Below are 26,331 nucleotides of genomic sequence, written 5' to 3'. Positions count from 1 at the left end.
ACTTGGAGCCAGCTAAGGCAGTATAATCTATCCAAAGGGCATGCTAAATCATTGTAGGGGGATTCACAAGCCCTAGTATCAATGGAGGTGACACTGAAAGGGATCTGGGGTTCCGAGGGGCTGAGGTGAGGTTGGCCAGGAGGGCTCCAGTGCCCTTAGCTGTAAATTGAGGGAATGAGATCAGCTGCCTGGAGGCCCTTCCACTTTAAAATCTGTGATCTGGGGAACCAGGAGTGTGTGTCCCTCAGCTGTCCGTGATCGGTTTCAGCTCACGATGTCACCTGGGAACTACAGGGCCGAAGAAAGAGGTGACGGAGCAGGATGCGGAGGGAAGCCAGGTGCAGTGTTTTCTGCCATAAAATCAGTGACTGGAAGATAAGACTTCAAGTGCTGCTTGATGACATTTTGGGGGAGGGGCAGTTTCATGCATGGGTGCTGGTCATTTAGTGGCTAAGACTCAGGGTATCATTAACAACCAGGAAATAACGCTTTTTTTTTTTTTTTTACTGATATCTTTTGTTTGTCAGTGGCCTACATTTTCCCATGCATTCCTCCCCTTCTCCCTTCCCAGAAAACCATCCCATAGAAAAAGAAGCAGCATATTTATGTAGCATTTTAAGATTTACAGAGTGCTTTACATATTAACTCATTTGATCATATAATGTTTAACTAGCCTGTAACCATTTAAGTAATTTTTATTTTTTTTTTATTTATTTTTTTTTTAGGCAATTGGGGTTAAGGGACTTTCCCAGGGTCACACAGCTAGTAAGTGTCAAGTGTTTGGTCTGAGGCCAGATTTGAACTCAGGTCCTCCTGATTTCAGGGCTTGTGCTCTGTCTACTGTACCACCTAGCTGCCCCTTATAAGTAATTTTTAAAAGGACAAAAAGAGGAAGAGAAAAATTGGTCAAACTGATCACTGCATATAGAAACTCAGAAAATCTGTGCAGCACTCCCTCTGTGGACCCTCCCCCAGCCTCTGCACAGGAATGGTGGGAGCTCTCTCCTCATCTTTGCTTTGGGGCCATCAGCCCACTCTGGGAGCCCTGAAGGGACTGTGGGAAGGAGAGAGAAGAGGCTGGTGGTGGGGCAGAAGGCAGCTAGCTTGTGCCCCACTTGAGTGGTTTCATGCCAGGGTGCCCACGGAGGGCCTTTCTTCACAACCCCCAGGCTCCCTTGGCTGTCGTCCCTTCTTGGGAATAATTTTTTAAAGAAAGCACTACAGTTCCCAGGATGCATTTTCCAGACTTAGAAATCACTTCCTGTATAACTCCTTAACAGTCAGGTACAGAGCTTGTCTCAGGGAAAAGCTTGGAAACAACCTTGAAGAACCTTGGCGGGGAGGGAAATGATGAGCAGCGCAGAGAGCACAGGTACAGGGGAGGCACAGGGGTGGGGGGAGCACAGATGGCGGGGGGCAGGGGGGAGCATGGGGCAGGAGGGCAGAGGGAGCACAGGGACAGGGGAGCACAGGGACATGGAAGCATGGGGGCGGGGGGGGCAAGGAGGGCGGGGGAGCACAGGGACAGGGGAGCATGGGGGCAGGAGGGAGCACGGGGGCAAGGGGGGGGGGGGGGGGGGGGGAACACGGGGGGGGGGGAGCACGAGGGCAGGTGAAGGTGCTCGTTTCCTAGGAGGGACAGAGAAGGGGAGAGAGAAAGGAAGAGCCAGAGGGAGAGGGACAGCCCACTTTACCCAAGTGTTTTATGAACTGAACTTGAAATAGCACAAACAACAAACATGTCCAGCTATTCACACTGCTGCATGGCATGGATTTCTATCCAAGATACCCACAGGAGCACGTCAGTGACTCCCGCTGTGTGATGGCCTTCTTCTGTCGTGTGTTTGTGCCTACGTGTCCTGGCAGGTAGTCACTGTGTTTGTGTGTGTGTGTATGTGAGGAGGGTGTATGTAGTGTCTGTGTATGTGGTATGTACATGAGAGCTCTGTGTGCGCGTGTGGTGTGTGTGTGTGTACAGTGTGTGGAAGCATGGGAGGCGTGTTGTGTGTGGGGGTGCATGTATGCTGTCCTTCAGGGTCTGATTTTTGTTGCTGTTTTGGGCTTTTCATTATTTCATTTAACGCAAAATTTCTTTTATTCCTCAATTATTTTTAATGGCATTGTAATATAGTCATCGTTTGAATCATTCACCAGGTGTGGGACATTTAAATTGTTTCTGATTCCTTGCCAGTGTAGATGCCTCTTTCTTATTTTCTCTCCACATATTTGTGGGCATATATACCCCTAATATTTAACAGAAATCTCCCGTTTTCTTGATGATAATACTCTTTTTATCATGATTTTATGGCATTCTAAAGTCAAAGATATAATTAACTTCTGTTAATGTTGATATATGCCACCAAATTAACTTCCAAAATTATTCTCCTAATTTGCAATTCCACCAGCAATGTATGCATTAACCTCTTTTTTCTCACCCTACCAAGACTGAATTTTGTCCTTTTTGCCAATTTGATGGGTGTGAAATAGGACCTTTAAGTTGCTTTGATATGTATTTCTGTGTTCATTAGTGAAGCTAACATTTTTCCAACTGTAAGATTCTTTGTCATATGTATATCTTCTTTTGCAAATTGTTTGTTACTAGCCTTTGACCATTTGCCATTCATTTGGGCATTGTGGCATTTTTTTATTCAAAAATGCTGTTGTTGAATATTTGTGTTGATTTCTTTAAAATTCTAGATGTTAAGTTCTTATCTGTGCTATTTGTCACAAATACTTATCCCAGTCTATGATTTTTATCTTGATTGTATTGTTTTTGTTATAAAGAACTTTATTCCTGTATAATCAAAAGTATCTACTTTTTGCCTAGTAATTTCTTCTAGTAGTTAAAAATTTATCTGCCCTACAAATTGATATAAATATATTATTCCCTTTTTTCTAATTATTTTAATAGTTTTTTTCCCATTAGTTTAATTTTATGATCAAGCTAGAATTTAAATTGGGTATGGTATGATATAAAAATGTAAAATGTTTTTTGCCATGTTTGCAACTAGTTTTCCCAACAAAATGTATTAGGTAGTGAATCATTCCCCCCTGTTTTTATTGCTTATAGGTTAACCAAATCCTGGTTGTTGGTTGTTTTGTTTTTTTTTTAAACATATTTAGTTTGTTTGTTTGTTTTAACATATTTAGTTTTGTATTCAGGACCTGCTCAATGAGGGCTTGTTGGTAGACATTCCTTTCCAGAATTTCATTTTTCCATTTTTTCTCCAGTGTCTGATGCCTAAGTGATCAAATCTTCCTTCTGCTTTTTCGTTTTCAAATTAACTCTTCTAAAGTGATCCTGGCCTGTTTATTTTTCCATATAAATTTCATTATGATTTTATTAAGTTTTATTATGTTAAAAATTAATTAATTTAGAAATTTTGTCATTTTTACCATTTTTCTTCAACCTAACCATGGATTTTGAAGAGTCAGTCCTCAGTATATGTTTTTGGGGTTTTTTTGGTTGGGCAGTGGGGGTTAAGTGACTTGCCCAGGGTCACACAGCTAGTTAGTGTTATGTGTCTGAGGCCAGATTTAAACTCAGGTCCTCCTGAATCCAGGGTCGGTGCTCTATCCACTGCGCCACCGAGCTGCCCCCTGTCTTCAGTATACGTTGATATAGAGGAGCAGCATTTCCTCCTTATTCATGTCTTCTTGTACTTTTATCTGCCTGGCCAAGGGAACTGCATAAGCAAAGATGCAAAGATGGGAAAAGGGAGCCTTTTGGAGGCAGAGTATATCCAGGTGTGGCAAGAGGGTGGAGTGAGTGAGTGGAGGGAGGCAAGGTGACTGCAGATTGGCGAGAGCCATGAAGGAGCTAGTGAAGATGTTTGAGCAAAGGCTCACACGTGGCCAGAGCTGGGCATCCAAAGAGTCATTCGGTCAGTACTAGGAACAATGGCATAAGAGATCAGAAGAGGGAGGCCCAGGGAGGAGGGATTGTTAGAAGACTTGAGGAGCAGCTGGAGGGCAGCTCAGGGCCCAGGTGAATGGGGGAGTGGGACCTGCCAGTGTAGAATCAGATCAGGCCGGGAGGAATCTGAGGGCCCCAAGGTAGAGATTGGGTTTGGGGCTTTGCAGTGGTACTGGCTCCCAGAGGAGCGTCACAGAAGCCCTAGGGGCCACTGATGGTTGGTGAGAGATACAGAGCTGCACAAGGCTAATTTTTCATCTTTTTTTCTTTTTCTTTTGCTATGGAGAATGATCTTTGGCCTGGAAAAGACAGGACAAAGATGGCCAGTGGGGGCTGGTATTCAAGACAAGTAAGGAGGCTTTGAGAGGGTGTCCAGCTGCCCCTGGTGAGTGCCTGACCCCTAACCCAGGTGCACTCCAGCCCTCCTGGGGGACTGAAGGAGCTGTCAGATGGCCTGGCTGGTCTCTGAAAGCCTGCAGCGGACCAGAGATAGGCTGACAAGGAGGCCAGGTCAACACCCTGGCGCTCAAGGCTACGCATAGAGTTGAGCCTCCCAGCAGTGCTTTAAGAATGATTTAGGGGGGCAGCTAGTTGGCGCAGTGGATAGAGCACTGGCCCTGGATTCAGGAGGACCTGAGTTCAAATCCAGCCTGAGACACATGACACTTACTAGCTGTGTGACCCTGGGCAAGTCACTTAACCCCATTGCCTATCCCCCCCCCCAAAAAAAAGAATGATTTAGGACTGGTGAAGCCAGCCCCCAAGAGTAGATATTCACTCCTGGTTCAGGGTCAGCATGGCTGTGGGAAATGACCCTTCTCCAGTGACTGGATGCCCAGGCAGTCTTGCTGGGCCATGGACAAAGGCATAGACAGCTTCATAATCACATTTACAGATAATACAAAGCAGAAGCATTCACTGACAAAGTGGGTGATGGAGTCAGAATTTGAAACCTTAACAGATGAGAACATTAGGCAGAATCAGGCAAGAGTTTATAGGAAGTCTCAGGACTGCATTCAAAAAAAACTCTCCAAGTACAAAATGAGGAAAGCCTGGCTCGGCTACAGGCCTTCTGAGAAAGATTTGGAATCTGTGGAGGGCCCAGAGTTCTGTGTGAACCCATAGTGTGACATGGCGGGTGTTTTTAGGCTCCTCCAGTGAGGCAGAGAACCTGCTGGTGGAGGGAATACGTGGTGAGCTCGGAACCAGGCCCATCCAGCCTGGCCTTCTCAGCGGCTCTCCCAAGCATGGGCCTCTGGCTCCGTATTGTCCAAGCTCTCCACCGTTCTGGGATCATCTCTCCTCTTTATTGCCATCAGTCGATGATCTTTGCCCCTCCTTACTCCTCTTTGGCTTCTGTCCTGCATGGCTGTTCATTCTCCTGCTCTGTTGCCATACATTCCAGTGAGCCGGCCTTTCTTTATCTTGGTTTTTTGCAAAAATTTTGCTGAATTGGAACCTTTCTTTAATCTTTAAAGCATTTCTTTTATCTTTTAGTATTTTCTTCTTTTCTGTCTGGTGCAGCACCAGCATGCAATTTTGTAGAATTCTTTCTGTTGTTTCTTTTATGCTGAAGGATTTAAATGGTATTTTTCTTTGCGTCATTCATTGTCTCTCAGATGAACATTCCCTCCCCCTTGTTTCTAGAGAAATTATTTTTCTTTCTTTTTCTTTAATATCTTAAAAGGCAGATAACCTTGGAGTTAAGATAAGATTCCTTCCCCTTCCTACAGAGGAGGCCTGTCCTGTACTGTCCTCTTTGTGTGTGTGTGTATGCGAGCGCTCGAGAGAGACAGAGAGAGGAAAGAGAAGAGAGGAGAGTGAGAGAGAGAAAGTGAGAGACAGAGACACAGAGGAGAAAGAGGGGAGAGAGAAATAGAGAGAGGAAAAAGAATAGAGGGGAAAGAGAGGAGAGGAGGAGAAGAGAAGAAAGAGGAGAGAGAGAAAGAGAGGCAGGAAAGAGAGAAGATCGAGAACAAGAGAGTGAGAGAGGAAGAAAAAAGAGAAATCTGGCTGTCTCTGAAGGTTACTGCCAGCCATCTGAGGCTTAGGACAGAGTAGCTGCTTGCTGCCCCCAGGGGCTGTTGTTTGCAGGAATGTTTAGGTTCCCCTTCTTGTCCACATGGCTTCTTCCTGCTAGTTTTCGGTCCTTGGTAGAGCTCCAAACCAAGAGCTGGGCTGGAATCGGGGCCTGGCCATGTCCTGCCCCTCGCACCAGGTTTGTCGCCGTAGGCCAGTCATTGCACTTCCAAGCTTCACTTTCCTCATCTGTAAAGTAAAGCCGATAATATCTGTTATATCTGAAGGTTCCTGTGAAGCTCAAATGCATATGCTGTGCTTTACAGCTGTGAAGTACTGTATAAATATCAATTGTGTCATTGTTAGAGAGGCAGCCTCAGTTTTCACTCCTGCTTTTTGTCTCTGCCTCTTTCTACCCCAGAGGTGGGGTGTGGGAGATGACCAGGTGATGGGATTGAGGATGGCTGGAGAAGATTCAGAGGCTCAGGTTCCCCCCTGCTGCCCAGGTCCTGTGTCCATCCATCCCGTCTGATTTCGGGGGAGCACAATGGCAGTGGTGGCTTGCCCCTTTCTTCACTTCTGTTCCGTGGGCAATGCCAGTGGTGACTGCTCCTGGTTCTCTCTTCATTCCTTTCTGCCCCTGCTCCTGGGCATGAGCAGAGGCACTGGTGCCCTCTTCCACATTTCTCCAGCCGTGGCCGCCACTCCTCTTCCTGGCATCCTCTCCCAAAAAGCACGTGGTCCAGCGAGGTAGCCTTTCCCCATTCCCAACGGCGCTCCCCACCCCAGGCAGGTGGCAGTGACCTGGGCACTGGCTGCTGCCCTGCCCCTGGAGCAGCAGCAGCCAAGGGAGCGTCTTGTAAGTTTTGTTTGGTTTTGGTTTTGGTTTTTTTCCCCCCTTTCTCCTTTCCCTCCCTTGGCCTTCTTGGGATGGCTCCACCATCTTCCAGAGCAGCACAGATAAAGTTTCTGCCAGGAGCTCAGATTTCTATTTAATGACCTGTTTCTACCTCCAGCATTTGGGGTGAGATTCCATGAAGGGACGTCATGGAAAAAAAGTGCTTTTTCATGCCTAAAGAAGTGTCTTGTCAGGCCTGCCTAATCTGTTCAGAGAGGCCAACAGTGATCAGGCTTCCATGTTTCATCTGATGTCAATGGATTTTGTATTTTTAAAAAGAACGATGTTAAAGAGTCTTGCTTTTTCTTTCTCCCAATACTTTAATGAAAGTAGTGATGGAAGATGTCAGGCTCTGGTGTGTTGGCAGTGGGCCTAAGAAACCCTTCCCTCTTCTTAGAAGAGGAAACCAGAAGTGGGCGGGGGGGGGGGGCTAGAAGGGGCAAAAGTAGACTAGAAGCTGAAGACATCTCCTAGGCCTTCTGGCTTAGCGACTGTCATCCCTGGTGAATCTGGAAAGAGCAGCATGGGTCCTCCTGGATCGGGTCACCAGTGTGGAGCCTCTTCTGTGTTCATTATCAAAGTGCATTTATTCAGCACTTACTGCATACACACCAGGCATTGTGCAAGGCCCTGGCAGTACAAAAGCAGTCCTTGCCCTCTAGGACCTCACTGTCTAATCGAGGGGACAGCATGCAAATGAGCCATGTCCAAACAAGCTATGGGGAGGATACCCAGGGAATGATCAGCAGAGGGTCCTGTAGAGTGTGGATCTTAGCGGGACGTGGAGAAGACGTGGGAAACCAGGAAGCTGAGATGGGGAGGGAGAGCATCCCAGGCTCCGGGGACAGCCTGAGGGAATATCTGGAGTCAGGAGATGGCGGGTCTTAGCACAGAGTAGCTGGGGGGGACAGTGGCCCTGGCTCTGAGAGTACATGGCGGAAGGGAAGAGGTGTGAGAAGATGGGGAGGTCAAGGGGCAGGGTTATAGGCAAACCCCAAATCCCTGTGCTGAGTGGAAGAGGTAGCCAGGCTAAAGCACTGGAACATTTGCCAGAGCAACCACGAGATTAATTTGAAGGAATGTGTGTGCTGGTAATTGATGTCTAAAAGACCCAGCTGAAAAGTGGGCTCTAAAGCCAGGGCTTAAAAACGTTCTGAAATCGGCCCTTTTCTTCTTTCATAAGAAGACTTAGGTTAAAGGTTCTTTCGTGACAAGAAGGGTTTTAGGGCAGAATAATTAAATACAGGCCCTTCTTTTTCAGTTCTTCTCTAAAAGAACTCTTCTCTTTCACAAAAATATAGTTTTCAATATTTGCATAGAATTTTAGAGTTTTTCTTGTAGTTCTTTTCTTTTGATTCTTAAAAATTAAAGATATATGTTAAATGTTATTAATAGATAGTTAGATAGATAGATAGAAGGCAGCTGCTGGTACAGTGGATAGAGTGCTAGACTTGGAGTCAGGAAATTCTGAGTTCAGATCTGGCCTAAGACACTGACTGCATGACTCTAGGCAAGTCAGTTCACATTTGTTTGCCTCAGTTTCCTTATCTGTAAAATGTGGATAATAATAGCACCTACCTCCCAAGGTTCTCATGAGGACCAAATGAAGTAATTGTACAGTGGTTAGCCCATTGCCTGGCGCATGGCAGGCACTGTATAGATGCTTATGCCTTCCACCTTTAAACACATATATGTGCGTTTATATACATATATGTATATGAACATACACACATTCACACATAGATAATATTTTAGAGATAAATATAATGTGTGTATATACATATATATGAATATACACACGTACATACGTAAAATATTTTTCACAACCACAGAAAGTTCTTCTTCCTCCCACTTACTTACTTTGTTGTAGTAATGTGATAGATGTCCACGTGCCAGATTGATCCCTGAGATCAAAGGCTGCTGGGACAGGCAACGTCTAAAATAGAAATATTAAATCTTCAAAAAGTTGGGTTTGAATTGATTTTTGGAAGCTCAGCTTGATCGAGTTTGTAGATAATCTTAACCCCATCTTAGTCATTTCACATTTAATTTCAAGTTACAGACAGAGCTATAGAACTATTCCTAAGGATGGGTTTCAGAACCAGGATTTAGGTTTCCAGCTCCCTTCTTCTCGTGTGCATTCTAGTCACTTAATGTTCATGGTCTTCTCTTTACTAATCTTTCCTGATATTCCATGTCAAATTTCTATTATTTCATTGAATCCCTTCAAACAAATGGCGTTTATTATATAAACTGTTTGATCTTCGTGACCCTGGCTCTGCTGGTAAGTGACAGGCCCAAGTTTACAGGCAGACACGCTGAACTGATTTTCTGTGTTTTTCTCATGAACAGTTGGTAGTGTTCAGTCATGGAGAACAAATCTTCTAGCGGGGAGGACTTTGGGATCTGAGATTCCATTTTCAGTGAACACAGTCCTTATCATGTTGACCTCAGAAGAAACATTGATGTGAGCCCAGAAAACCCCAAATCATTTAAAACTGATCTAAGTTAATAATCATAGTTAATGATAATGAACATAAGTTGACAGTCGCTTATCTGGCACTTTGGAGGTTTACAAAATGCTTTCTTGTCACCTCTCATGAGCCTCCCCATAGCCTTGGGAGATGTAAATACTTTAGGGGTTCCATTAATAGGCTCAGAGACAGTAAGGGACCTACCTGGGGTCACACAACTAGCAATTAAAGGCCAGGATTTGAATCCAGGACTCACCTGACTCCAGTCCTTCTGTGAAGGACATCACTTGACAGAACCCCAGACTGGGAGGGATGACAGAGGCGCCTGCCTAGACAGTCAACCATCCTGGCTTGAAGGCTTCCTAGGAGGGTGACCCGCTTCGCTCTTCCTGGGTTTGAGCAGAGATTTTTGTCCTTGGGTTAAGTCTCAGTTGGACTTTTTGTAGCCTCTACCCTAGCCCCTTGTTCTGCTCCCTAGGGCCCAGCAGCCCCAGAGTCTGCATCGTCTTTGCATGAAACCCCCCCCAGAGCAGAACACGGCTGCCGTATTCTCCTCTAACTGGTCCTTCTCCTAGCTCATTCTCATTTGCTTTAACCGGTCTCCCTAGGGCCCCTGGCTGCTCTTCTCTCGGACCCTCTGGGAGTGAGAAGGATTAAAGGGTCGTCGGTTGGGAGCTGGAAGGGCCTCAGATCTGCAGTTAGGCCTGTGTGGGAGGCAGTACCACCATGAGGGCCGATACCAGAGCTACACTGGAGTCAGTGACAGGCCTAGGATGCCCTTGGGCCTATGGCTCTGGGTGATTGGAGCCTCAGGATCATAGGATTATGAATGTAGAGCCAGAGGGACCTAAAGACCATTCAGCTAAGCAGGGGTCAGAAGTTTTCCTGCAGTCATACGGGCTGTTCGTTTTCTCCACAAGATAAATAGGGCAGTAGTTAGCACCAAGATAGCCTCGATAATGGGTCCAGACAACCATAGGACCTAGTAGGTCTGACTGTGTGTAGGGTCACTGCGACTGATCTTTGAAAGGCAATGGAGAACGGGAGCGGGGCCCAAGCCTGGAAGGAACATGGGGATCTCGTCTCCCAGTGGAAGCTCGTGGATTCTCGTGAGGACTAAGTGGGCTTCCGCTCCTGGCCCAGTGCTCTTGCTCCACAGGGAAAGGTGGAATATTGCAGTCAGAGCCAGGGAGGCCTCCTCAAGAGTAGGTCGTGCCAGACTAACCCCTTTGGACTCTGGAGGAAGGATTGCTAGACCAGGGGACGCCTACATGTTAGCAGAGATTCATTTGATTCTCAGAAGAGCTCTGGGAGGGAGCTACTCCTATTCTCCTCATCTGGCAGCTGAAGAAACCCAAAGAGGCAGAGGAGAGCCAATGTGCCCAGAGGCACACAGGGTCACTCCTAAAGCTAAGTGTCTGAGACAGGATTTGAATTCAGTCCTCCTGTCTTGAGGTCCAACACCCTGTCCATTGTGCCTTCTAGCTGTCTGGAGGCGCTTCGCTGTTCAGTTGTCATTCAGTTGTGTTCGACTCTTTGTGACCCCATTTGGGGTTGTCTTGGCAAAGATACTGGAGTGGTTTGCCATTTCCTTCTCCAGCTCATTTTACAGATGAGGAAACTCAGGCACATTGGGTGAAGTGACTTGCCCAGGGTCACACAGCTAGGAAGTGTCTGAGGCTGGATTTGAATTCAGGCAGATGAGTCTTCCTGACTTCAGGCCCAGTGCTCTATGCACCATGCCACTGAGCTGCCTGTCTGGAGGTGTGGTTTCCCTAGAGTATATCAAAGCTTTTGACAAAGAATCAAATACTGTTCTTGTGGAAGAGATAAATGGCCAGGCTCAAGGAGGAAGTGGGGGACCTCTGGAGTTTATCGAACAAATACACTCTCTTGATGCTGTTAAAACGGGACTAATCAGGTATGGCAAGCAGGGTCTCCCTGAGAGTGCTCAGGGCCCAGAGAGAATTGGGATCAGCTTGTCATCCCCCCACAATGGTTTTATAAACAAAATCTGGTTACAGCGACCATCGGGGACACCTGGAGGAGAAGAGAGGGGAGATGGCCCAAGAGAGCCGAATATAGGTCACAGAGTGTGGGTGGAAGTGGGGGTGCCAGCAGGAAGCCCCAGCTCCCTCCCCTGGCGTGTGTCTGTCTGCCGGCCAAGCCGCAGCCTGCTGCTACTTCCTTTTGACTCTAGGATCTGAAGGAGGAGGCCCTCAGACTGGCAGTCAGAACAGGGGCAGGGTCTTGGGACCCTGACTGTAGGGCACTGGTGTCCGACTTGGGTAGCACGCCCACAAAACACAAGGAAGCTAGGGCAGATGAAAACATAATTGGGAAAGCTTGAACAAAATCAATAAAAATCCAACATAGATCATGTTAATTTGTGGTTGTCCGTCGGTAAAGCGGCCAGCAGGGACCCACACTGGTGTAGGGGCTTCCCCTGTGCAGGTTGGCACCTTCTCTCCCTGCAGCCCCGAGGGGCCGGCTCTTCCCGGCTCACACTACCAGTTTGGGCCAAGGCCCCAAGGACAGTCCTCTGGCCAATCCCTGGGCTGAGCCGGGATGCGCAGGAGGCCATGACGGATGGGGCCAGAGTTTCGTTGGAGTCCATCTTGGAAAGAGCTTAGCTTCGACAAAACCTCGCTCCTCACAGTTTATGTATTTTCGCAAAAGTTTTCACGTGGTTGGTGGTTGGGGGTGAACATTCAATTTGGCAAAATGTTTTATTGCTAAGCAATGCTGAGGTGAAACAAGCCTGCCCCTGCCCTCAGGGAGTTGATTTTGTGTTGGGTTGGGGGAGCAGGTGCTCTCCCCCATCACAGAAGACAAGCAGGGGGGAGCCTGCTTGGGAAAATGCCTGAGATCACTGGGCCTTCAGGCAGTCCAGGGTCCAGAGGTGGTGCCTGGAGGCGGCTCCCATCTGGGCTCTGCCCCACATTTCCTGAGGGCCCCGGGCAAGTGAACCTGTCCCAGCCTTCAGGAGGGCTGGCCCAGAAAGGCCCCCATAGCCCTTTAACCTGAGCCAGGGAACTCCAACACAGATGATTTAATAATATGAAAAGTGACTGTCAGAGCGCCTTCTTCATGAGAGTTTCAAGAAGGAGAGAAGTTTGGGGAATCAGGGAGAGCTAAGGGAAGATCTGGTGGTACCTGAGCTGGGCCTCGAAAGAAGGGACCAATTTCACCAGGTAACAGTGCCCGGAGGTACAGTCAGTCATTTCTTCGTGTACATTGTAAATGCCCTGGGTGAGAAACAAGATCTGAGAGGCTGAGCCCCGTGCACCAGTCTGACTGTTGCGTCGCATGTCCACTAGGGGGCAAGCATGGTCCAGGCGGCTGATTTTCCATGACATTTGGCATTGAACTCATTGTAGCTGTCTCCTAGCCGAGAAGAGGCGTATGTGTGTGTTTGTGTGTGTGTTTGTGTGTGTGTTGGGACCACAGCATCCTGGCTGGAGAGTTGGAAAGGCCCCAGGGGCAGAGCCATTTGCCAGGGTCACTGAGGGACTGTTTTCCACATTAACATTTTGGTAACTTTTTAATTTGTTTATGTCAAAGAGTAGAAGGTTTGGAAAGAAATCAAATGGGACCACCCCCCTTAAAGAAATGCTGTGGTTCTCTTCCCTCCCAACCCAGTGATCCCTAAACTGTGGAGCCTCATCAGGAAGCCCTTGAGAAGGGCAGCAGAAGCCTTACAAAAGTAATAGCCACCCGTTCCCAGCCTGCCTGCTCTTTGGCTCCTGCCAGACTCCTGGGTCCGGAGTTCTGCCTTCTGCATGGGGCAGGAATGCGTGGGCTTCCTCGCGGGGTTGCCCCTGCCGGTGTCTCACCCAATCTGGTTCTGCCTGGTTCTTACTCATTTCTTCTGAATCAGCAGCAGCTGACTGCCCTGGGGCAGACTCCCACAAAGACTTCTCCCATGCACCAATTCTTTCATGTTCCTTTTCCTCTCCTATGTTTTTATAGTAGCAGATAGCCTGAAAACTCTCACTGTGTGTCAGAATTTGAAGAAAAAATGCTCCTCTCTCCTGCCGTCACTCCCTAAGACTGGGGCAGGGGTACTTGCCATCTGCCTGAGAACTCCCTGGCCTTTCCATCATCCAAAGACTGAACCTGACCCTGAGCCCCCATTTAGAGCTGGCCCCTGCAGAGCAGGGGCTCTCTTGGTTATCTGTTGGCATCCTCAGCATTGAGTACATAGTAAGCACTTAATAATTGCTTTTTCTCTTCCATTAATGAAACACTTGCCCAGAAATTCAAGCCCTATAAGTTCGCTGGTATCCATTTGAAAATTTGAGGGTGACATACAAATTGTACAGCTTTTCTACCTACATCAGGCAGAGATCTAACTGAGCGCCATATGCAAACAGCCCTTTAGATCCCGGCCTGACTGTGGGGTAGACTGAAAGATAATGAGCAGCGTTATCATTATTATTATTCTTTTTTTTTTTTTGGTGAGGCAGTTGGGGTTAAGTGACTTGCTCAGGGTCACATAGCTAGTAAGTGTCAAGTGTCTGAGGCCAGATTTGAACTCGGGTCCTCCTGACTCCAAGGCCGGTGCTCTATCCACTGTGCCACCTAGCTGTTCCTGCAGCATTATTATTTTTTTTTCTGCAGCATTATTTTTAAGGAGAATTTTCGGCAATACAACAGCTTGAATTTGGGTGAACTTTGTTAGTGTTTTCTATGGAATTTTCTTAGTTCAGTTCAAATTACTCCTCTTTGCTCTTTGTTCATTGGCTATTTTAGAGGGAAGCAATAAAAGACATAGATGCCTGTTAGCTAGAAAAAGGACCATTTTCCCCTCACTACGAGAGCAGCCCCTCCAACAAAGGCTTACTCTAATAATACCTCATCCTGAAGTGGACGTACCCCTCAGTTCTTAAAGACAGTACCTGGCGACGCTCTTTCAGAAAGGCTTTGGAGATGTCAAAAGACTGGTCTAGCAGAGTTTGGAGAGGCCTCATCATCAAACTGGCTACAGATGGCCACAGGAACCCTCAAATCCATATATCAAGGCACAGAGGGGTTGTAATCTTTATCAGTGAAGGGTATACACATGTCGGTGAAATCCCAGATGCTTGAAATATTGAAGTATGAGGCAGCTGATGTAGAGTAGAAAGGTGTCGCAGTGGAGATAGCTAAGGATCCTGTCTGCCTTAGTTTCCTGATCTATAAAATGGAGACAATAGCACCTCAGAGTTGTGAGGCTAAAATGAGAAAAGCCTTGTGCTTTGTAAACCTTAAAGCACTATATAAAGACTGGTGGTTCTTATTAGCAATGACCCAGAGTCAGATGATCCCAGTTCAAATTCAGCCATCTTGATCTTGGGTGAATATCCTCCTAGTGCCTGAAGGTCCTCATTTGGAGGAAAAAGGAATTGTGACCTGAAAAGTTTCCTCCAGTTTTGATTTTCTGTGAGTTTGAGAGTTCTTGGGGGTAGGGGTTGGAGAGCAGCCAATATTGGTCTAGACCAGAGCTTCTTAAACTTTTTCCACTTGAGACCCCTTCAGCACATCTTAAATTTAAACCCCATGTGGAGTCTCAACTAAAATTTAAGAAGCACTGGTCTAGACATTCCATTGGGCCATTCTTGCTGATTATTGGTGTGTTTGTCTCTCTTGACTAGTGTTTCTCTAATATGCGTGGGCTTTCTTGGGCCTCACCATTTCTGCTTATATATGTGTCCTCAATTACAAGCATTATAAAAATACTCCATAGAGTTCCTCTGAATGTTAGCTTGTTTGGTGTGGGATGTGTATATAGCTCACATCTCCTCTTAACTGGGCATCGTCTATTTCACTGTATCCTGTTCCATATATTCTTGTGTGATAGATACTATCCTTTCCTGAGTCCGCTTTTAATTTTCAGCCTAAACTTTGTAAAGTTCACAATGCTCTGAAATGGTGCCAGGCATTCATTTACTTTCCTCACGTGTGCTTGTCACAATAAACTTAGGTAAACAAATGGTGTCCCACCATCAAAGGTGTACTCATTACTCCTTTCATGAGATCCATTCCCTTGGCAGCAGCTGGTGTCAGGGACTCTTTCTTTTCACTGATTCTATCTAGGTTTAGTTGATTAAAAAACATCTCCCCAGCTAGATCTAGTCTTTTTTTTTTTGTTAGATCTAGCCTTTTAAATGGATTTATTTTCTGTTTGTTTCACCCCTTTAAGTGAGATATGTTTTCATCATTTATACCTTTGCACTTCGTTGTTCACATTCAGAAACTTTCTTGTGTTTTATAATATTAAATGTCTTTCAGGCAAGGTTTCTCACAAGATTTTCAGCTGAATTTGCTTACCTGGAAATCGGAGTATTCGTTTTCCATGTGCTGAATTGATTTTTGGGGGCACTCTAATGGGGGAGGTCCCTGGGGAACCTTTTAGACTCATTAGAACAGTAGCCTTTCCCCCTCCCTCGCCTATAATTCTCACCTCTCTCTCTCTCTCCTCATGTCACCATTCCCAGGGTGGGCAGCTCCGTACATGGGGCTCCCACTCTTTTCAGTGGAGATGTTCTGAGAGTCATGCCGTCGCGTACAGCTTTGGCTTATTACTTTGTAGGCGCCATCAGGCGTATTGTGCAGCCCCAGTGAAAGTCCCTCAGGAGTCTGGACCTGAATCTCTCCCACCAAATGCATTATTGTTATCAGTCCCCTTCTCCCGTTCTGTCAGTCCTTCATCCCCGTCAATTAGCAGCAGAAGCATCATAACGTCCAGTTCTGGCCAAGGCTGGCAGTGACTTCAAGGCTCCCACTGGTCTTACTGTAGCCATCTCCAGAAGCTATTGGCAGGAAGGGGCTATGTCAGCTGGGTTCTCCCCCCACCCCCACCATGGGTGGGAGCTGGATCCCAGGAAACTGACCGTGGCTAGTGGCCTGGCGGTTCCATTCTGTCCCAGCTTCTCAGTAGTGTGGACCACCACAAAGTAGTTGGGAACCAACACGTGTTCAGATGCTAACGGACAAGAGAAAACTAGTAAGCAAATGAATGTCCAGGAGTGCTGAACTGGTGCTTATGTGATCTGGGTCTCGAGCCCAGAGCAAGCTTTCTGACCTGGAGCCTGGAGTCCCTCCACCACCTGGCTTCACCTTCATTGCCTCCTATTAAATGAGTGGGTTGGACTAGTCCCTCACGCTGTGGTTTGAGCCGGTGACATGGCCGCATTCTAACCCTGCCTGCCTTGTTGTCTTCAGAGCCCCCTAAGATGAACCCTAGCATTGAGCCTCTCTCCTGGTTGCTGGGCACCTGGCTCTCTGAACCCCCGGGAGACGGCATCTACCCGACCCTGCAGCCTTTCCATTACCTGGAGGAGGTGCACATCACTCACGTAGGCCAGCCAATGCTGAACTTCTCGTAAGTTGAAAATTCAGTTTGTCTTTTCTTTTTTTATGATTTTACATTTTAGTGGAGAAAACAACAAGTCACATGCATATACAGCATACAGATATATACAAAGTAGTTAAATACATGGTCATTTGGGAGAGGTAGGGCTGTAGTGCTTGAGGGAGTCAGAGAAGGCTTTATACTGAAGATGGTGCTTAAGCTGAACTATAAAAGAATAGAGGAGTTCTATGAGTCACAATAAGGAGGAAAGACATTCCAGGGACGGATGGCTAGAACAAAGGTCCGTAGAGATGGGAGGTGAAATGTCATATGTGAGGGACAGGGAGAAAACCAGTTTAGACAGCACAGTTGTGGGAGGGGAGAGTAATGTCCAGTGAGCCTGGAAAGCTAGGTTATGATCAGGTTAGTGTAGGGTTTAAAACCTAAACAAAGGAGTTTAGATTCTATCCTAGAGGTAGTTGGAAGCCACTGGAATTGGTGTAGTCAGAGTTTGTCTTTTCATATCATGAATTTGGTCGTGATTGTGTCTCATTAAGAATGGACCTGATGAAAAAAACCACCTTTTGGGAACAATGCAGTCCAACCGGACAGTGGCATTTGGGAGAAATGCCCCTTTCGTGCCCTTCTCAGTCAGGCAGCTGGCTTGCATGTTCACAGAAAGGGTCCATGTCCATCTTTCAAGTGCCAGCATAGAAGTTTCCTCTGGTTAAAATTATTGACTGTTTTGACAGGCACAGAACTCTGTAGCTGTGCTTGGGCTGTAAGGCCTACTTCAATCAATATTTCATACGCATATTTAGCTTAATTAGGCCTCTAAGCAGGGGTGTGCTTGAGCCCCGCTCCAGCTCCAGAGAGCTGATGGTTAAATTTTCAGTATTAGCATTTGCACCTCAGAAATCAGCAAGCCTGTAAATCAGGGCTTGATCAATTGTTTGTTGATTGTTTTGACTTAACAAAGTGATGGAGGAAATGTTAATGCAGCTTAAACTGAGTGTCATGCATCTATTCTTCCCCCAGAGAGCCAGTGGTTCACTTTCCCTGCATCTGAACCCCAAGTTCTCCACACGCAAGCTGATTGGCCAACAGGGCGGCCCATTCAGATCCGAGGCCTGTGAGGCCTCACTGGGCCTGGTGGCCAGTTGGTTCTCTAACCTTCCCCCTTCACGAAGGCCAGAGGCCCATGGCTAGAAGGGAAGCTCCTTCAGGGCCAAGACTGCAACCTCTGTGTCGTGTTCCCAGCCCCAAACTTAAGAAATGCTTATTGACTATTTGAACATGAAAAGAGGTCACCTGAGCAGAATTACTTAAAGTAAAGCTTTGTTTTTTATATAATCAGAATTTTTCCCAGTATCTCTGTCCCTTGCTCCTGGAGAGCAATCCCATGTAACAGATGATATTTTTTTACAGAAAAGACAAAAAGGACAGAAGAAAAAAACTAGCAAAACCAGTCAGTGCATTGAAAAGTCTAAAAACATGTACCGTGTTCCATACCCATGGTCCTCCTACCTTAGCTGAAGCAATGGGATATTCCAAGTAATCAGTAAACAGAGGAGACCATGGGCTTAACACGGTGGTATATGAGATGGAGTCAGTAGAGTGGCTTATAAGAGGCCAGTTTATAGGTGACCTCGAGGTGTGAGACCCACGGGGACCCTTCTTTTTTTTTTTTAAACCAAGTGCCCTCAGTTTGCTAAAGGAAGATCGGTGCTCCCAAGAGAGCTAAGATACCTCTACAGACTGAGCCAGAAAGTCCTGCTCACGCCCATTGGGAAGGTTCTGCATGTAAACATCCAGGCCCAGAAAGCCTTCGTCTAGGCTGGAGCCGAAAGCCAGCAACCCTTCTCAAGGGCAGCATCATGTCTGATGTGGAAGGGCACCTTTGGGGTCTCTGGCCCCAGGATCATTAAATGGAAAAATGAATGTGGGATTGCTTGGGGACTCTGTATTCTTGTGACTTCGTGACACTTTTTCACATTGGTCTTAGTGGGAAAGGTGGGGAAGAAGCCCTGCCTGACTGCCCCCAGGAGGGATAGAAAGCAACAAGCCCCCAGTCCACTGCGTCTCCTGGTGCTGACCCTAAGCTGTTGAGGGGTGGTCTCGGAGAAGCCTCAGGTTCAAAAGATGGATCCTCCTGTGGGGGAGAGCACAGCTGTGCCCCCAGATGTCACACTATTGGCAGGTGGCAGAGAGGAGCCGGAACCAAGTTCTGTGCCACTGAACTAAACACTGGTCTTTGCAGTGATGGAAGGTGATCAGAATTTAAACAGGCTTTGTCCCCACTGTTTTTAGCCATTTGTTGGTGGCCGGGTCCTTTTTATGGCCAAATTAAGTGGATGATTCTTCCCCTCTTTGAAGTTGCCCCTAGATTCCTTCCTAGATTTAATTTAATAGAACTGGAATAGTGAAATGAAAGGGCATGAGACCATGCTGGGCAGTTTTAATTTAACCAAACAGGATTATTCTTGGATTGGAGCAAATGTCTCGCAGAAAGGCCACGGGGCCTCTCAGAAACCTACCTTCCCATTAAGTTTTCTGGGGTTGGAAAGAATTAGCAGTTGCATAGGGAAAATGTTTTGTTTCCTCCAAGTAGGTAAGTTAGTGGGTGGGAAAGGATTATTGAAAGAAGGGAAAGGAAAGGGAGGAAGAAAGTCAGCTTTTGATTTTGGTTTTGGTCTTGGAAATTGAATTGTCTGTCCCTGGTGGTTTCTGCTCTCCTTCCTCTAGTGACATGGGGGCTTTCTCTCCTTTGGCCTGCAACCCAGCTACTGTTTTTGAGTTCAATAAGGTTTGCTCTTTTTTAAGCCAATGGGAGCTACAATTATAGGTTTTCTGTTAAGCTGGACCATGATGGGAAAGGCAGAGTCACTCTGGGCAGACAGTACAAAGTCCTGGAATTTAACTAATGCTTATTTTTGTCCTGGGGGCCTCGGAGTCTCAGTTTCCTTGTCTTTAAAATGGGGGTGGTAGTAACTTGTCCTGCCTCGCTCACAAGGTCTTTGGGAGGAAGGTGCCGCGTGAACCTTGTGGTGTTCTCCAAGCATTTCCTGTCCCTGAGCTGATGGAGAGAACACCCTGAGCAAAGGGGGTGGGGTGGTTCCGTCTCTTGTCTTACCGAGCTGGCCATAGCTGATTGTGGCAGCCAGCGTGGACGTGGCGCTTTGCTGTCACCCTTGTCAGTGGCTTTAGAAACCTTCACGGAGTCCTGCATGGGTCCACCCACGTGGTCCTTGCAGCGCCCTTCATGGTAAGGCAGGACTACCCATTTTTAGCGAAAAGGCATTTGGGCTTCAGAAGGCTGCAGTGACTTGCAGTGTGGTCAATCGCACAGCTTTGCTGTGTTGCCCTGTGTCACTAAACATTTATTGAGGGCCTACTGTGCTCCAGGCACTATGCCATATCGAGAGGGAACAGCGCTCATGGCCTTGGGGCTTACTTGCCTGAGAAAGAACAATCACAAATCACTCACATTTCTTCAAACCTATCACCAGAGCATGGGCTGGAATCCGGGCTGCCTGAACATGAGGCTTGGTGTGGGGCACTGAGCTTGGCCAAGGTTAAGATAATCATGTCAGAAATGTCAAACTTCCATCACTGAACTGAAATTTCTGAGACCAAAGTTTTCCTCCTGAGCTGAGCGCACGTCTCCCCCTTCTGTGGGAACGAAATGGGCTTATTATTGTTGTCACATTTAAAATGTCTGTATTCCCCTGGCAGTGTTTTGGGTATCACAGAAGTCTCTCGGGCTGCCCTTACAGTTTGATGATTCCTGATTTCCCTGCCTAGGTTCAATGCCTTCCATCCAGACACTAAGAAGCCAATGCACAGAGAGTGTGGATTCATCCGTCTCAAGCCTGATTCCAACAAGGTGGCCTTTGTCAGCGCCCAAAACACAGGTACTAGCCTCGGCTCAGGTCCTTAGGATCCCAGGTCATTCCTGCTCAGGGCGGAGTAGAAGTGTGCCAGGAGGGCCAGGCTGCTGCCATGCTGGGCTCCGTGCAAGGCTATTAGGGAGAGGGTCCCAAGCACCGTCTTGGCTGCTGTTGGAGAAGGGAGAAGAGGAAGGGAAGATGGAGGTCAGGGTGACCTCCATGTTTGAAGAAGAAAGGTCAGGGAGACTGCTTTTGGTGACTCCCTCCCCCTCCTCCAGCATGTGGGGGAGGGGTGGGGTCAGCCTACAGGAGCGTTTGGCTCCCTGCTGGGATTTTGGGTGTCCGTGGCTGCCAGCCGCAGCTCCGGGGCCCCGAGGGAGGGAAAGGGGCAGTGGGTCACGCCTCTGTCACCACTTTCGAGGTCTGCTAGTGAGAGAAGGCTCCTTTCTGGGGCAGGTTTGATTATCTTTTTGGTGGCCCTGAGACGCTCCTCCCAACCACGTCAGTCATGAACCCACTTGACCATGTTTCTGTGTATCCATCACCTGGAGGTAGGGCAGGAGTTTAGACTTAGGAGGGTAGAGCCCTGACTCAGCGCTGTGCCATCCTAGAGCAAATTGGACAGAGTCTAGAACCTTCTTACGTTCCTGCCTAGCCCAGTGCCCCCAGGTGGGACTGAAGGGAGAGGTGTAGCCCCTGGGACACTAATGGGGAGGCTGTCCAGCCCACCCTGCTCAGTAACTGCCCAGGAAGTGGAGGAGCAGGTGAAGTGACTCGTCCAGGGTAACGGAGCTTGGCAGCGTCTGCACCCCCTGTGACCAGCCGTGAGGGCCTGGGTGTGGAGTGATAGAATCAGAATTCACCAGGACTCTGGGTGACTTAAGGCACAAATTTCAGGGAAATGGGCGGTTTCAGCTCAACATTCAGTGCACAGGTGCAAGCCGGGCAAGGGCCCAGCTTGGATTCCCCACAGTCGAGGCAAAGCAGCTGCACCAGGAGCCCCCAGTGCCAGGCTTTGGGGACCACCCCTGCTAAAGGATGGAACTTGTTCTTTTAGGTATTGTCGAAGTGGAGGAGGGCGAAGTGAATGGGCAGGAGCTGTGTATAGCGTCTCACTCAATCGCCCGGATCTCCTTTGCTGCAGAGCCCCGCGTGGAGCAGGTGAGAGCCCGTCTGCCCCTTTGGGGATGCACCCCTCTGGAGATGCCCGCCACGACACCGCCTTGGGTCACAGGAGGGTGTGTTTGTAAGCACTCGGCTCAGAGCCTGCCCCAGAGCTGTCATCCTCCTTGAAACTCCTCGTAAGCATTAGTCACTTTCTCACAAACCAGACCAATGACATCTGGGCAGAATTCGTTGTGCACCTGATTCCCCGGGGAACAGGTGCCATCTTTACGACTTCCACATTTCAAGGAGCAGTGATGTCATTAGCGTAGCTTCTCTGTCCAGCGACTCAGGGTGCAGCCGGTCCAGACGGGGCAGCCGGCATAGAATCGCTGCTGGGCCGGGCCTCGAGGCCTGTCGGCTTAGGCAACAGGTGCAGATGGTCCAGAAGTCAGGGTCACCGGCGTGCGCCCAAGAGGCTCCGGGGGACGATGGAGGCCGTGGAGGCCTGGAGTTCTCCACCGTGCTGGGAGTGCAGAAGGCCTTCCGAAAGCCAGGCCGTGGCTGAGTGCGAGTCAGCGACCTGCTCGTATCAGTGCAGTTTATGGAGACGTCGGCAAACAAGATGCTGACTTTGGAAATCTGACGCTGGTTTGATTTTTAAGAAAGTGCCTACAAAGCTCAGAGGGGAGAGTTAGGCGTCCTCTTTAGACTCTGCTGAGTCCCCCTTCATCTTTGCTTCGGTGCTTTTACGATGCATGTTTTTTTTTATTAGTTTATTTTGATTTATCAACAATCACTTCCATAAGCTTTTGAGTTTTAAATCTTTCTCCCCCTCCCTCCCCAAGACAGCACACAATCTGATATAGGCTATACAGACACACTCCTATTAAACATATTTTCACATTAGTCATGTTATGAGGAAAAATTAGAACCAACAGGAGGAACCACCAGAAAGAGGAAACAAAACAAAACAGAAGAAAAAAAACAGCAAATGGTGTGCTTTGATCGGCATTCAAACTCCACAGTTCTTTCTCTGGATGTGGAGAGCATTTTCCATCATGAGACTTTTGGAGATGTCTTAGATCCTTGCATTGCCGGAAGGGTCAAGTTTATCAATATTAGTCATCACACAACGTGGCTGTTACTGGGAACAACCTTCTCCTGGTTCTGCTCACTTCACTCAGCATCAGACCATGCAAGTCTTTCCAGGTTTTTCTGAAGTCTGCCGGCTCGTCATTTCTTATAGCACAATAGTATTCCATTACATCATATACCACAACTTGTTCAGCCATTCCCCAGCAGATGGACATCCTCTCAATTTCCAATTCTTTGCCACCACACAAAGAGCTGCTATAAATATTTTTGTATATGTGGCTCCTTTTCCTGTTTGTATGATCTCCTTGGGATATAGCCCTAGAAGTGCTATTGCTGGGTCAAAGGGTATGCACATTTTGATAGCCCTTTGGGCATAGTTACAAATCGCTCTCCAAAATGGTTGGATCATTTGACAACTCCACCAACAATGCATTAGTGTTCCAGTTTTCCCACACCTTCTCCAGCATTTATCATTTTCCTGTTTTGTCACGTTGGCCAATCTGACAGGTGTGATGTGGTACTCAGAGTTGTTTTGATTTGCATTTCTCTAATCAATAGTGATTTAGAGCATTTTTTCATATGACTATAGATGGCTTAAATTTCTTTATCTGAGAACTGCCTGTTTGTATCGTTTGACCGTTTATCAGTTGGGGAATGACTTGCATTCTTGTAAATTTGACTTAATTCTCTAGGTATTTTAGAAATGAGGCCCTTATCAGAGAGACTTTCCCGATTTTCTGCTTTCCTTCTAATCTTGGTTGCTACAGTGCATCTTTATTGATGGCTTTTTGTTTGTGTTTCATCTGCATCGGCCTGTGCATCCCTCCCCTTTCTTTCTTAGAATGAGCTATCCTTCCTAGCAGCAGGTCAGCCAAGCTAAGCAGCATGTCGCCTCTGGCCGGAGTCCCCCACCTCTGCAGAGATGGGGGGCGATCCCCCTGGGATCTCTCCTGCGGGACCCACTTGGGCGTTATCATTCTGAATTCTCAAAGTGGCAGAAAGAATACACAGCTCCACCTCCCTGTGAGAAGAGGGATATTCCCAGCAGGGGAGTTCTGGGCCTGGCGTTGTTCCCTGTGACTCAGCTGAGCTGAGCATTTCTGTGGGTGTCTGGCAGGGCAGGCCCCAGTGACTGAGCCCATACAAGGGCATTCTTCTCTCCTGGGCTCTTTGAGGAGGAGCCGTGGGGAGGCACAGCTGCTTCTGGGATGAGGCTCTCCTCTGTGGGAGTCCCCCAACAAAGCCAGGGAGTGTCGTAGAGCCGGGTCAGCAGAGCTCGCTTGGCCGTCCCTGCCCTCCAGACTCCGGTTGAACTTTGCGGGACTTGAGGGCAGAGGCCGGTTTGTTTTTGTCTTTTGGCCCGTGTATCCCCAGCTCTCAGCACAGTGCCTGGCACAAGAACCAGTGTCCAGGAGGTGCGTCTTTGCGGAAGCTCTCCAAGATTCAGCAGCTGTCCCCTTAGTCCTAAGCCGGGCTTCATGTTTGTGCTGCCCGACCCACTGGCCACGAATGGCTTTCCTTTTCCTTTCAGTCGGTCAGTGGTCATCCTCTCCGTTCCTTTGAGCCCTTCCGAGCACGCCTGGCGTCCTCCTTATTGAGGCTACATGCTTGGCTCCTAGAAGGTTCCCAAGGGGTCTCCACAGACAGTCACACAGAAGCAGCCAAGATCTCAGCCCAGACAGCTCCCGTGGTTGGCTTCTTTGTGGTTAGAAAGGATGTCTCTTGTCCTCTCCTTTGATTTCACCATATGTAGGTGGATAAATGTTCGCATCTCCATTTTATTAATGGGAAACTGAGGCTCTAAAAGATGAAATGAATGGTGTGTCTAGGAAAAAGTGACATGCCCAATATGCGCTGCCGTGGCCTCGTCTCCAACCTCCCTGGGCTTCCCTCCAGGGGAATGTGGTGGTCCTTCTCCCTGCCAAGGTGAACCCTGCTCCCGAGGCCTTCTGTCTCCCCATGGGTCATGCTTTTGATTTCTGGCATCCTCATTCTCTCATCTTTTGGGTCCTTCTCTGCTACCTGCAAACACACAAGGACCATACTGTCTCATTGCTATCAACTTCCTGGAAAGAACTTTTCCATTGACTGTCTCTCTTTTTCACCAGCAGCCCCTTCTCAGTCCTCCGTTCAGTCCTACCGCTGGACCAAAATGGCAGTGACCAGGAGCTCCCAGCTGTGGGATGGACTTCATCACTCTCCTCCCCAGTCTTGCTCTATGGCTTTTTCCCCCTTCCTGCTTCTCTTCTTCTCTCTACTGCCCCGGCACCCGTCTCCCTTGGCTTTCCTCCTCCCTAGCCACTCCTCATCACCCGTCTTCGGCAGCCCCCAGAGGCCTCGCCCTGGACATTCTTTTCTCTTCTCTTTGTGAGTGGTTTGGTTACCACCTCTATTACACTGTTTCCCAGACCTGGCTCCACCAGGTTTCCTTCCTCTGCGTGGGACTGTCCCAGCTGATGTGCTCCATGCCCACGCCCACAGGCCTCTGACACCCTCGTACCTGGCCCCACTCCCTTCAACCCTGCACCCTCCTCAGCCTTCCTGTGGGCCTAGGGACATGGCCCCATCCTGGGCAGAGAGTTCTAAGCCCCTGGTTATACTTGGTCCCCCCACACCCAAGTACTTTCCTGGTTCTACTTCTATTCCCAATTCCGCCTTCCCCCTTGCTAGCTCAGCCAGCCCACCTGGTACCTAACAACCTGCCCTTGACTCCAGAAATGGGAGTCCCACTGATGACACGGTCCCTTTGTCATTCACTGCCCCTGAACTGTTGTTTTACCTTGTCTTACTTGTGGAGAACCAAGGTGGATTTGCCTGTTGGTCTATAGACAGTCTCTAGTAACCCAGAAAAGATATTGCTTGTCCCTTCCTGCCCTCTGGCCAGAAGAGAGACAGGTCAGGCTGCTCACTTGTCCGCCTGCCCGCCCCCTAAAAGATGTCCTTCCCTGAGGCATTGGGCGTCAGGTCTGTCTGTCTGTCTGCCTCTACCCAGCCCTTCATCCTGTTCCTGAGGTCCAGAGAGAGGGTGCCACTTCTGTTTTCCCAGTTGCTTTATGAGAGGCTGCGCCCCCGGGGCTGTCGCCCACACCTGGCTGGGCTCCCTGAATAGCTCCTGCCTCTTTCCCGGTCTGCAGAGATCCTGTGTTGAGCCCCGCCCCCACTCCCCCTCATCCTCTTTCTTCTTCCTCTCCAGGGCACTTTCTTCAAAGAACTTAAAGCCAAAGTGGCCTGGTAAATCAGAGGCCATTTTTGATTTTGGGGGTAGGCTTTTGTTCCCCATCTCATTGGGGACCCTGCTTGGCAGCACAGCAAAAGCAGTGAAGGAAAGCTGACCCACTGAAGGATGGAGGCCAGTGTGGCCCCTGCTTTCCCCAGAGGAGGAGGCGCCCACTGGCCTCACGGCCCGTGGCCTCTTTGTGCTGGTTCTCTTTCGCTCAGCATCTGTTCAGACACATCCTGCGTGTTCACTGCTGTTGATGCACAGTGATGAGCAGTCATTTTCCTAGGCAGGGACATGTCCTTAGGATCTAGCTTGTTTTTTACCTCCAGTACTTTGCGTCACCTGGGGCCTTTCTTTGGTTTTGGGTTTTTGGGGT

The 26,331-nt window shown here is 48.2% G+C and overlaps 1 protein-coding gene across 3 annotated transcripts in view; it reads left to right on the top strand.

The window, feature by feature from the left end:
• THAP4 (THAP domain containing 4) overlaps window positions 1-26,331 on the top strand; it is a 65,893-nt gene that overhangs the window by 26,859 nt on the left and 12,703 nt on the right. For 2 of the 3 annotated variants that reach the window (XM_027876040.1, XM_027876039.1), the window contains exons 3-5: window positions 16,514-16,673; window positions 20,448-20,557; window positions 21,591-21,694. In XM_027876040.1, the coding sequence (XP_027731841.1) occupies window positions 16,514-16,673; window positions 20,448-20,557; window positions 21,591-21,694 (374 nt within the window). Of the gene's footprint in view, window positions 1-1,275; window positions 1,373-16,513; window positions 16,674-20,447; window positions 20,558-21,590; window positions 21,695-26,331 lie in introns of those variants that run through there. The other variant, XM_027876041.1, reaches the window with a different exon arrangement.

Source organism: Vombatus ursinus, unplaced genomic scaffold (assembly GCF_900497805.2).
Source record: "Vombatus ursinus unplaced genomic scaffold, bare-nosed wombat genome assembly UNPS02014810.1, whole genome shotgun sequence".
NCBI classification, from domain to species: Eukaryota; Metazoa; Chordata; class Mammalia; order Diprotodontia; family Vombatidae; genus Vombatus; species Vombatus ursinus.
The sequence above is the reverse complement of the archived record's forward strand: the minus strand, read 5'-3'. Positions and strand labels throughout refer to the sequence as shown.